At 48.2% G+C, this 12,889-nt stretch overlaps 1 protein-coding gene across 1 annotated transcript; it reads left to right on the top strand.

Annotated features, from left to right (window-relative positions):
* The first annotated feature begins 1,201 nt into the window (after positions 1 to 1,201).
* Positions 1,202 to 7,640, top strand: LOC123147992 (membrane protein of ER body-like protein). Its single transcript, XM_044567337.1, has 10 exons — positions 1,202 to 1,910; positions 4,020 to 4,598; positions 4,684 to 4,854; positions 4,975 to 5,142; positions 5,273 to 5,536; positions 5,894 to 5,989; positions 6,081 to 6,179; positions 6,361 to 6,576; positions 6,698 to 6,759; positions 6,857 to 7,640. The coding sequence occupies exons 1-10, from the start codon at positions 1,553 to 1,555 to the stop codon at positions 7,328 to 7,330; spliced, it is 2,487 nt and encodes an 828-aa protein (XP_044423272.1). The 5' UTR covers positions 1,202 to 1,552; the 3' UTR covers positions 7,331 to 7,640.
* The last annotated feature ends 5,249 nt before the right edge of the window (positions 7,641 to 12,889 follow it).

Here is a 12,889-nt window from a genome sequence, read left to right as displayed (position 1 = left end):
AAGGGTTGGAGGCTCTGCCCCAGTCGCCTCTGCCCCAGTCGCCTTGCGAGAGGGGAAAGAAAGTTCATGGAAGATCTGTTCTAAGAAAAATGTATGTTAGGGCATCTACAGCCTGGCGCCTTAAATCCGCCTCATAGGCCCGGACGAGCCGCCCGGTCACTATCCGCTCGCAAATTTTTGACCCGGATGGGCGCCTCAAACGCCCCGGCTGACCGGCACCCCTCATATCCAACCCAAAATGGGGCGAATATGGGGGCGTTCGGGCACGCCCACCACATCGGACTCGGCCCATGCCGGCCCACCCGACCCCACATATATTTCTTCCCATCCGCTCGCCGGACCAAACCCTCGCCACTTCACTCCATCCGCCTTCACTCCCTTCCGCCACCCAAGCTCGTCCCGGCACCGTCCGGCAGTCTTCGACATGGCGGACAGTGGATCCGAGTCCTTTACGTCAAGATCTGTCGACCCCGAGCTCATCCCACGCGGACCCGAAGAGTAGATGGCCATCCGGCTTGCGCTCCGCCGCTCCAGAGAGGAGGCCCGTGCACGTCAAACACTCAGACTCCTTCCGTCGGGAATTCATGGCATCCACCCATATGGTGCATGGATCCGGCGCTAGGGCAGCCGTCGCTGCCTCACCAGAGACGGTGCGGTCCGTCCGGCGTCTGAACGCGGTGGCGGACACGCAACCCCTCCGTTGACGTGCCGAGGCCATGGACGTACCATGGGCGTCATCCGATGCAAACATGACGCGATGTGCTCGCCGTACGCGGCAGTGGGCACGGGACGCGGTGGCAGCACTCGCCTTGGTGGACGTCGGCGAGGTGGTATCGCATTCTATGGCACCCCATACGGTGCACCAGTCCGGACGCGTCTACGGGCGTTTGAGGGGTCGGATTTGCCATGTCACTCTTATCCTCCTCATTGCATACATGAATGGCAAGGAACAAAATCAAGTAGTCAAGAACGGGAGGCACACCAAACCCAAGTGGTTGGTGGTTATTGGTTGCCCTTGCATTCATCTAAGACAACTTTAACACCACTGTACTCTAGTAGTATTATCCTGTCTGTCATGATCGCAAAAAAAAAAAGGAAATGAGATGGGTCCATGTGACCGACAAGTGGGCCCGGCTGTAGGTAGTTCCTAATCAATGCGCTTGTTCTCATCTCATCAGCAGCAATGTACTCATACTACTGTGCATCTACCTCGATCACATGATAAACCACGACCCTCCCAAAGTCAAGATACTCTCCACGGACGCGGGGCCATCTCGAGCTTGACGGCGACGCCGTCGATTGATCTCTTCAGCCGCACTAATTTAATGGCGAGAAGAAGCAGAGGCAGAATCAGCTTCTTCCCCACACGACCACACCACACATGGTCTAGAGATTGAGGGGGCTCTGCCGACGCCAGTATAAAATCCCATCCCCATTCTTGGGGCGCGAGGCAGAGTCGCGGAGGCAGGGGAGGAAGGAGACCAAGAAACAGGGGAGCTTTCTTGGCCCTAGCCTAGCATAGCCTAGGTGGAGGGAAGGAAGGGGGCAGGCGATGGAGGTGGTGGCGGAGGCCGGCGCGCACCAGCCGTGGGACCAGTTCAAGGAGGAGGTGGAGATCATGGAGGAGGAACACTGCGGCGGCGCTGATGCGGTGGAGGAGCTGCTGACCAGGGAGATCAGGAAGCGGCTGGACCACTCCCACGGCCACGGCAGCAGCAATGGCAGCGGCAACGGCGACGGCGCCCACCACGCCAATGGCGGAGAAGAAGAGGAAGAAGACGACGATGCCAGTGGGGGAGACGAGGACGACCACGCCAGTGGCGGGGGAGAGGAAGAAGCGGTGGAGGAGGAGGTCAAGGTCGAGGAGCAGCAGCAGCAGCACAAGAGTATCGTCTTCGATCCAGCCAAAGGTGAGAGCTTTGCTCTGCTTCTCCATCTGCTCTACTCTCATCCCCCTTGCTTGCAGCTCCACTGTTCGGGGTGGGTGAACTGGTCCTGTGCTTGATTAATTTCTCCTCATGGGAGGAAGAACAAGATAAAGATGAACCAAATCTTGATTAATTGATTGATAGATGGAGGCTGTTCCCCATTCCCTCTTGCCTAATTTTTAGCTGTTCCCCTTCCTTGCTGGATGGAGGCTGCAATCTGCATCATTATTTTTCAGAGGATAAACTGAAAAATTCATCCTGTTGCATTATATGCTCTGCTTCCAACTTCTTCTGTCCAATTCTGGCAAGCAAGCAATAGTCTTTTTAATGAAAAATGTGGGGACATTTCTTTTCAAAAAGTGGGGACTTCCCCTCAGCCACTGCCTGGGATGCAGTGGCTATATCATTGCTAGAAGAATCAAGCAAGAGAAAAAGGACACCAATAGCAGATGGTATGTAATGTAAGGATCAAAGGAGGGAAGGGCACAGATAATGATTGATAGCAACAGCGCCTGAAAAATCTTGGTTTGATTTGGCTACAGGATGCAACTACAGACCCCTCTCAGTCAAAATTAAATGGGAGCACATTGATCCTGAGTTCCTGACCACAACCCCAAAGTGTCGCCTTCAGGGTCAGGGGTAGATATGACTATGACTTTAGTCGGCACATAGTTGGGTACTTGGGTTAGGAACTAGATAGCTCTGTTTTCTTTGATTGAAAACCGATTTTCTCTCCTTGTGGAAGAAGTAAAACTAGCTCTGTATTGGTTTACTGAAGGATTGTGGAAGTGTCAGCACTGCGACTGGATACATGATACTCCCTCCGTTCCCAAATACTTGTCTTTCTAGGCATTTTAAATGGACTCAACATACGGATGTATGTAGACATATTTTAAAGTGTAGATTCACTCATTTTGCGCCGTATGTAGTCACTTGTTGAAATCTCTAGAAAGACAAGTATTTAGGAACGGAGGGAGTAGTTCTCAAGAATCGTACCGAATTCCATATTGTTTCTTCAGAAATGATCGTTTTCTGAATTATTGTCTACATGAGAGAACTCCTGTTGCATTTTAGACCCTACTTGCAACTTCTCTTCTGTCCATTTCTGGAAAGCAATCTGGAACCTTCTTTAAAAATAACCCATGTGTGCTGGGAAAACTAACTTTGTGATCTTGTCTCATTTCTAGTACTTTGTATGGATAAAATGTGCAAAAAATTGACTGCTGTTCCTTCTCTCTAAAAAAATAATTGACTCCTGTAGTTTCTGTTCCGTCAGTTTTACCTGGGGATAAGGATGCAGTGATTATATTGCCTTCAGTACTCTGGAGATTTTCTTGTTCTTTAGAAACCAGAAAAAAAGGACATGATACCTGACATGGAAAACACATGCTAACTTGCTAGGTAAGGACCACATGGTGGGTAGGGCACTGATGCTGATTGGTACCAACATCCCTGCCTACCCACTCTTTCTTTGATTGGGTCACTTACAGATCATTCTCATCTAAACTAGCCCTCTCCCACTCAAAACTACCTAGGAAATATTTTGCTGACCACTAAAAAAAACAATGATAGGCATGCCCTCTCAGCGCGGATAATGACAGTGACTCCTTGAGGCAAAAGTTTTTCTTACAAGTTACAAGTCATCATTGAGTTGTGTACTAGAAGCCTCTGCTTTCTTCCATTAGACTTGGACTCCAGTTCTCTCTTAATTTGTATAGTAAAATTAGCTTTCTATTGCTTCACTGAAGGGCTATGGAAGTGTCGGCTCTGCGATTGGACGTACCGCTTGGCTAGTCCTTGCGAAACTGGTATCCTGAACCATCAGGGCTATCGCCACCAGATCGAATGGAATCCCAAATCGTTAGTTCAGAAAGAACCGTTGTACGGTTCACCGAACAGAGGTCAGTGTCAAGGCCCAACAATATGGTGGTAAGAAAAAATTAGGACAGCAGTGATTAGCTTCAGTTTACCTAGCAAACTTGCCAGTCTGGCTTGCCTTCTCTGTGTCATATTTTTTCAAAGTTCTTGCTGCACAAAATAAAACAAAAAGTTGCTTCCTGTATTAGTACTGATATTGCTTTTTTTTTTCAGTCCCTGATATCATTACTGAAGTAACTGCCAGTTATCATGTCATGGGAACGATGCGATCTAGTACTGAAAAGGAAGACACAAATGGAACATTGACTCCAAAAGGCAAAGGGCTTGAAGCACATGAAAATGGAAATGCTCAAGAAATTAATCATGGTCCAAGCAACGGCAAGTTAGAGAATGGATCACACTCAAATGTTTTTCATCAGGTCCCCAACGGCGCTAAACCTAAGATAGAATACATGTTTGAAATCAACAAGACTGAAATTTATCCAACTGAAGTTCACAAGGACGGACATGTCACCGAGGCTGAACCGAAGGTCGAAGAGTATGACCTCGAGAAGATTTTGGATCAGCAAGAAACTTATGAACTGTTCTGTCCCAACTGCACCTCGTGCATAACTCGGAGGGTCATCCTGAAGAAGAGGAAAAGGACAGTAAGAACAACACCCGCCGATGAACCGTCAAAGAGACCGTATATTGAAGGACATGTGCCTCCTGTTCCTTTACCTGATAGGGTTGAGGAAGAATCGCCCGAAGTATTCAGATGCTTGTCATGCTTCTCCTTCTTCATTCCAACAGGTATCAGTAACTTTCCTAGTTCAGTTTTATTGCTTTAATATTTTGTTGCAATAGGGAGTGGCTTAACTTTTGTTCTTTTCACCAGGATGCAGTTTCAACATATTCCGTATATTTGGGAGGAGGGATGTGGACGGACAACCGGATGTTCTGCCTCCTCCTGCATCAGAGGACATGCCTCCTCACTCTGAAAATTGCACAAGCTGGCTTCTGTCTTGTTTTCAGCCAGGAGATAGCCCAAACCAACCTCATCGTGCTGGTATGTTTGTAACCTACCTATGTTCTCTGGACCAACTTAAAGGAAGAAATATGCATAGTTATTGATTGTCTTTGCAGTAGATGTTCCATTTCATCAGTTGAACAATTCAACATATTTCAGATCCAACGACGGTGCCATTGCTGTCCGGTACACAGAGCTCTGACAATACAAACACAATAACTGAATCTCAATCTAGCACATCGTATGTTTATCATAGTGAAGGCAAGGTTGTAAAACCAGAGCATTCGACAGTCAAATCACCTTCGGAGAACCAAACTGATCCTGCAGGTATGTAACGTGTGTGTGTGTGTGTGTGTGTGTGTGTTCTCCTTGACCAAGTTAAAAAATATTATACATCTCCGTTTGAAGAGCCTGCAATTGATGTTTAAATTGGGTTGAACAATTGAACATGTTGCAGATTCACCAAGGATTCCACCGTCACCTGGTATAGCGACTCCCAGTGGTACAACCACAATGACAACTGAAACCAACGAATCACATGTTCAGCATAGTCATGGCACACAGCAGTTGACAGTTGACTCATCTTCCCAACATCAGAAAACCACCACTACAGTTGAAGACAATGAAACTACCACTACAGTCACCTCAGAAAAAAACACCACATCTTCTACAACCACAACAGGAGCACCTAGCGCATCACCTCAAACATCATCCTCTACAGGTACTACCGGGAATCATATTTATATTTGCAACTTAGTGATCATCAGCCAGCAAGACCATAAAACAACAATTTTTTTATAGAAATAATGGTGAAGGCGCCACATTCGTTTGGCATCTGTACTTGCGAATTCTGAAATTTTGTTGAAACCGTGTCCGTAGCGCTGTGAAAAATGTACAAACACTAAATATGCCAATTTTTTTGCTAGTATAGTTTCATGGAGCATAGCAGCCAGCCAATATATCAGAAATCCATACACATAACTTTGTCCATATTGTAACTCCATCGTCACAGTTTATTTAGGATCAGTATGCCAAAGTATTGGACTAGATTAACAGACAATAGAAACATCACATGCAGAATATTTGAAGCAAGACGTATCCGAAGTGGTGACCGGTAAAATGCCTTCTGGTGGAGCTATCATGGATCCAACTCACCCCCAAATTAGCTACAAAGGTATGTCTGATTAAGTGATCAGCATGCGTGCATGAGCTATGTACTGTTTAATCAGAGGTGCAGCCTGACAGTAGTAACTTCATTTCCTCAGATACTCACGGAACTTCAGAGAATGGCTCATTTCCCAGCTATGCAATTCACACACCAGACTTCAAGTTCGATAGCCCCATTGCGACAAATATCACACAAGGTGAGGGGTATTTTCCTTTTAGATTTGTTATTATTCCACACTGCCTATCATCGTAACGTTACGTACTGAACAAACAAATCTCCGAGAGCAACCACCTCTGTGAAACTTGGTGCCTCTCTTGTCGGTGCCATCTTAATCTCTCTTTTGTATCTGATGACCAAGTTGTCTCCCCCTGTACCAGGTTTCATCCCAAGGGGCGATATACCAAGCTCGCCGAATCCTCAACTGGCAGATCATGTTGTGGTACCAGTTTCTGGAGATGTGAATCAGCTTGCTCCTAGACCCCAACGGAGGGATGACTGGGATATACTGAAAGCCATAGTGTATGGAGGCTTAGTGGAGTCAGTCACCAGCCTCTCAGTTGTTTCGGCAGCAGCGTCGAGCGGCGCCAAAACATGTCAGCTACTATCCTCTTGCTACCAGATGCCTGCTTGTATTAATTAATTAATGACACTATTTTTACACTGATATATTACATTGTTTCATCTAATGAAATTATGTCCTTCTCTTGCCTGCAGTGGACATATTCATCCTGGGAATAGCCAACCTCATCGGAGGACTTCCTCTCATTTTCCACAATGTAACAAATTCTCTCTCTGACTGAACTTCACACTGTTCTGTTCTTACTGATCATCAAAACGCTAACATGTCCTTAATTTCCTCGATGATAATAACAGATCGCTGATCTAAGAGACATCCGAGACGTGGACGGGGACGACGAGCAGGTCGGCCACTACTGGCTGCAGCTCGGGAGGCGGTCCAAAGCCCGGCTCCACATGGTCATGGCCCTGCTCTCGTACATGGTGTTCGGGCTGCTCCCGCCGGTCCTCTACGGGCTGTCGTTCCGCGAGAGCAACGACCGGGAGAACAAGATGATGGCCGTCGCCGGTGCTTCGCTCGCCTGCATTGCTCTGCTGGCGCTCGGAAAGGCACAGGTCCACACCAGGACCTACTTCAAGACCCTCATGTACTACCTGATGATCGCCGTGAGCTCATCGGGTCTGTCATACGTCGCCGGCGTGCTGATCACGCGGCTACTGGTGCAGTACGGAATCATTGAGCAAGGCGGCTCGGCTCGTGCTCCTCCGGGGCTGTCGTCGCCGTTCGCTTATGCTGCTGGGGCAGAGTCGTCTGCATGGGCCTCATTCTGAAAAGTCTGAAGTTCCTGGGAGCACGTCCTGGTGGTATAAAAAGGGAAGAAATGAGCGAGCTCGAGAGAAACTGCCTGCAACTGCATGAAGAAACATCTGAAGGCTGTTTGAGTTTCTGCTACCTGCTAAGCTGTTTTGCTGTAGTTTTGTTGTACATTTGAAGCTCTGATGCTTCTCATGGTGATCTTTGTCAGAATGTTTGTGAGCAAGAAGAGCAAGAAGTTCAGTGTTACATACTCTAAAAATATGCCATGTTGTAACTCACCTATTCTGGATGAAGCAAAATATGCCATGCTTTTAGGAGTTGTAATTATACTTTGGGCACATGAACTTGCACGGTGCGTACAGATTCATACATAAAGTTGATGTGGTACAGATTCGTACATAAAGTTGAAAATGACACACATCGTTCAATGAAGTATGATTTCAGAAACATTTTGATACATTTTCCGGCAAAACTAATGGGTTGGTAACTTGTTGCTACTTGCTGTTGGTTTCATTCGGAATTTCGGATGATGGACTCTACCCTTGCTGCAGGTACTTAGAAACGGGTTGATCGAGTCCTCGCTAGTTAGGGATAAACACAAGTGTCCCTTGTTGCTGTTGTGTTGGTCCGTTGTTGCGCTTTCGCTGCTGCAGCGTGAGCAGGTTGAACAAGGGACAGACAGACAGACATGGTTGCTACACTTACCAAGTGCTATAAAAAACAATAACAACTGAAGGCGAATTCAGATGTCGATACGCGAATTAATCCAAACCAAATTTACCAAGTTCAAGTTCAAGTTGATTTACTTTGGGACATCAAATTCAGTCTTTGCCCTCTCTTCTGCACCTTCTCTGAATGAAGTACGTACTACATAGACACACAGCTCACTGGCAAATACTACTACATATTAGTATGCTTACAGTTCTTTGTTTCATAAGACATACTACTAATGAATATAAGAGAGAGCAGAGTCACCTTGGTGGCCATCCGATGTGCGCCGCGATCGGTGCCGATTAGTACATTGGCTGGCTGGGGTACTCTGCTTCAGCCTTCCTTCCAATTCGTGCCCGGAGCAGAGGAGTCGAAAGTGCAGAGACCACAAATGATGCGGCAAAGGCGAACGATTCCGCCGGCGTCGGCGTCCTGTGTCAGCAGGCAGAGTTGCAGTCATGTCGGCTTGATCCGCAAGTGCTCTGTTCAGTAAACTAGCCCAGGGGTTTCAGGTTTCTCATGTTTCTGGATTCGGTTTTAGGAGGAGTTGATTACACTTTTTGGCACATGAACTTGCACGGTGGTCACTGAACCAGGATTTCAGCTACACTTTGATGTGTTTTCCGTCAAAAGTCAAAACTAATGGGTTGGTAACTTGTTACCGTGAAAGGAGAATTCAAATAGTGTTGGCGCCGCCTCCTCGCGTTGCAGCGCCGCTCTTCTTCTTCCTCTATCTCACACAACTCAACTCTCTCTTCTTTGTTGCTTTGTTCTTCTCTCAAGAACACACGAACGCATACTGTGGGAAAGAAAAACTCAGAAACCCACACATACACACACACCTCACCGTGGAGAGAGACTAGCTTTGCTTTCTACTCCCGGTGAGGCACACATACACTACAGCCCGAGGTTGTAGCCGGGGCACATCCGTCTACCGGTCCCAAACGGCAGCAGCTCGAGATCCTGCCCTATCACACCCATCTCGCTCCCCAGGAACCTCTCCGGCATGAACTCCTCCGGTGCGTCCCACAGCTCCGGGTCCCGGCCGATGGCCCACACGTTGATGAGCACACGCGCGCCCTTGGGGATGTCGTAGCCATCAATGGTGGCGTCCTCTCGGGCCATGCGCGGGATGACGAGCGGCACGATGGGGTGCATGCGCATGGATTCTTTCACGATTGCCTCAATGTAGGGCAGGTTCGGTTCTGTCCTTCTCGGTCACCCAGCGGTCACGAACAACGACGCGGTCGAGCTCCTCGGTGGCTGCATCGAAGGCTGCGGGCCTCCTCATGAACTCTGACATGGACCATTCCATGGTGACGGCGGAGCTCTCGGTGCCACAAGCGCCGTGCAGGCGGAGCAATGTCTCGGTGCACTGCAGCTCGGCCTCGTCGATCTTGTCGGATACGATGAAGAGCATAACGTTCTTGCGGTGTAAATGGGTGTGGCATTGTGTGACACCGTCTTGTGGATGACGCCGGCGACATGGCACCGGTTCAGCCCGACACGGCCGTACTGGACCTCGAGGGTGGGGTCATCTGCGTAGAGGATGTCCTGGGTCTTGTGGAAGAACCTGTCCATGTCGACCGAGGAGCCGACGATGACGGGGAAGGAGCCGAAGCGGAGGTGCATGAGCGGGCCGTACTTTCCGGAGAGCTCGTGGATGGAGCGCGCCGATGAGGTCCAAGTTGCCGATGATGGGCCAAGGTTTCAGACCTGGCGGCCACACCAAGAGGCGGCTCTGAGGAAAAGGAAGAGGGCGGCCTCCATTTTGAATGGCCAAGGAAGGGGAGCTAGTGATGGAGGAAGGGCTAGTTTTAGTCTCTCTCTCTCTCTCTCTCTTTCCTGCAGGCTTATGGGGTACATTATTTTGTGTCCTCAGATCTCAGTCAGGTCATCGCACCGAAAAACGGGAACGTCAACTTAGCAGATTTCTTAGGGTTCGGGCCACGTCAACATCGATCTACCGCATCTCTAGCTTCTTCCTGTTTTGTTTTATTAGTTTACGAAAATGATCAGATGATCTACATCTCTAGCTTCTTCCAGATTTTCTTGACGCGACGCTAGCGATACATACAACCAAAAATATTTCTTGTGTGAAAATGATTCAGATCTATTATTAAAGTTCATCTGAAGTCCAAAGCATCTCAAGCATAATACTACTTTGATATTAGCTCACTACGCATACACACTGTTTGTTGGAAATGCAGTGCAAGTGAATAATGGATATATACGTTCACTTATAGGAGGATACACGCAGGATTATTGTGCGTGTTCAGGCTTCAGTGACATCATTGCGCGCGCCGACGCAATTTCTGCAGGGATGTTTCGTATGTGACAAGCCAAGTACTCCATATTTTCCTCTCAAGTTGTTAATTTTATAAGCCTTCAGTTTTTCTAGTAGACAAATTTCCAAGCTGTGAGGAGACCACGTGACGTGTACATGTGGAGGAATGCTTCTTCCTTTTGAATACAGTACATGCGCATATACTCGCCCCTATGAACGCACACACGCATACCCTACCTCTGTGAGCATCTTCAAAAGACTGAGCCGGCATAGCATCTTGAATTTTACGAAGTCACCATAGGCACCTCGTCGTCGACAGAAACGTCCCCTCCCACTGAATGCGGTGTTGTCGAAAATCCTGAAATAAATGCGAGCACCAGAGTTTGAACCCTAGTGAACTGGGGATACCACAGTCCCTTTAACCATCTAACCATAGGTTGATTCGCGAGGAATGCTTCTTCTAACCGGATCACATACATCAGGCACTAAACAATATACGTCAACTTTCTACTCCATACGTACGTCAACTGACGTCCAGCTATCAACATGTTACAAAACTACTAGTGTGCATAACCAATGGGCAAGCACAAAATGCTAAGGGGAGTTTGGGATCTCTAACACTAACCCGCAAACTGGATACCACCGTCCGTGGACCGGGGGAACTGCCACTGACGCGGGAGCCAGACATCTAACCGTAGCACATACATTTGAGAGCGGATTTGAACAAGCCTAACGAACTCGTGCAAACCTGATGTTTTTCATATAAACCGTATTACATTTCGGATAGACTATAGCGGACTAGGCTAGCCTAGGCTACCCTAGCCTATCGCCGACCGTGGCTGAGCCCCATTCCGCAGCCATGTCTTCGCTATGTCCGGCAGCCCGACTCATCAGACAGCCATACGTGAGCCCCGGAGGTGAGGGGAAGAGTGGCTTCCGGCCTTGCGAAGCACAAATCAGGGTTGGTTTTCGAACGCTGGAATACGGTGAGGCTGGTCTCCGCCCACGCGAACTGGGCAAGTCATCGGCTGTGTGACATGGCGACGCGGTGGCGGTGGCCTTCACGGGACCCAAGTGGCGACGGCCTCCCATGGTCTACTTTTCTTTACTGTCGGCGGCTGCAGCGCATGTGCCAGCCGCCTCGTTGATCTCTAGTAGTTGGTCTCTCCCATATCCCCGTTCCAGCGATCATTCAGTACCCTCTCTGTATTAGTAAGCAGACCCATCAAGATGGCAATGGGGCCCTGAAACCCGCGTCCCCGCGGTTTTTTACCCTATTAGGGTACGGGGATGGGCACTTTTTCATCCCCGCAGGGCTGTTATCGGACAGATTATACAACCCGACACGTTTTGTGGGTTTACACCCGTTTCGATAGTCCCTGTACCCGAAACCCGACAAAACCCGGTAAAATACACATGCATTGATCTGGCCCAGCCCAAAGCCACGCAGACCGAGCGGCCAAACCCCCCCAGCGACCAGCGTGGAGGCCAAACCAACCCCTCGCTGGGTTGCTTACTCGATGTGGCCAGTATTGCTCGTTCCTCTCCTCTGCACACCCCTCACCCGAGTCTCTCTTCCCCGCACATCAAACCTAAACCTAAACCTAGGTCCCCAGCCGTCCCCTGGCTCGATCCGATCTTGCAAGAGCCGCCGACCATGATCTGCGCCGGCGAGCCTCCACCGACCACGGTCTGATCTGGAGAAGGGCCGCCGCCGCCTGGCTCAATTCGATCTTGCAAGAGTTGCTGACCACGATCTGCGCCAGTCTTCAAGACATTCAAGAGGGAATGCAGGTGGAGTACAAGTACTTGCACATTTCATATACCAATCTGCATATTTTTCATGTTTAACTATAGCTTGAGTAAATTTTGATCTTCTCTAGGACTTGGCACTTTGATTTGGCATTGAATGCTTTGAAGATAGTCTTTTGGAGGCTTGGAGATGTGAAAGATGGCATGATGATGCCCACTTTAAAGTGATTTGTGAACTATGCAGTGGCGGAGCTTAGTTCAACTTTGAGGGGGCCATGGTCCCCCAGCCCAAGACAAAACAATGAAGAAAAAATACTATGCATGGCTAGATTTGGAAAAAATCAATTCTTTTCCCTCTCAGTTGTTTATATTTTCGCTTTGCCCCCCCCCCCCCTCCCAGATTACTGTCAAGCTCCGCCACTGGAATTATGAATTACATTTCAGAACTTATGTATTGGACCATTTCGTCTCATTTGTGCTTGTGATCTGTGAACCATGAATTCTATTTCAGAACTTGTGTAATTGGACATCTTGTTGAACTGAAATATGCTACTGTTTATGGCTGAAATATGCTACTGTTCGTGCTGAAATATGCTCCTTGTAGCTGATGTTATTGCTCTCTTTTGCTCAAGTTATGCTGCTGAAATATGCTCCTTTTAGTTGCTGAACCATGTACTATTGTATTATGTTGACATTTGCTGAAGTTACACTGCTGAAATATGCTCCTTTTGCTGCTGAAATTCTATTCTATTTTGCTGCTATGTTTGCTTTAATATGCTGATTTCCCCGTGGGTTTAGAAAACCCAATGGGTTTAGAAAACCC

This window comes from Triticum aestivum, chromosome 7A (genome assembly GCF_018294505.1).
Source record: "Triticum aestivum cultivar Chinese Spring chromosome 7A, IWGSC CS RefSeq v2.1, whole genome shotgun sequence".
NCBI lineage: Eukaryota > Viridiplantae > Streptophyta > Magnoliopsida > Poales > Poaceae > Triticum > Triticum aestivum.
The sequence above is the reverse complement of the archived record's forward strand: the minus strand, read 5'-3'. Positions and strand labels throughout refer to the sequence as shown.

Excerpts from the sequence above, each read along its gene's own strand:
- LOC123147992 (XM_044567337.1), top strand. The coding sequence starts at position 1,553 with ATGGAGGTGGTGGCGGAGGCCGGCGCGCACCAGCCGTGGGACCAGTTC. Across the intron at positions 4,599-4,683 it reads CTCCTTCTTCATTCCAACAG|GATGCAGTTTCAACATATTC; the intron begins GTATCAGTAACT and ends TCTTTTCACCAG. Across the intron at positions 6,577-6,697 it reads GTCGAGCGGCGCCAAAACAT|TGGACATATTCATCCTGGGA; the intron begins GTCAGCTACTAT and ends TCTTGCCTGCAG.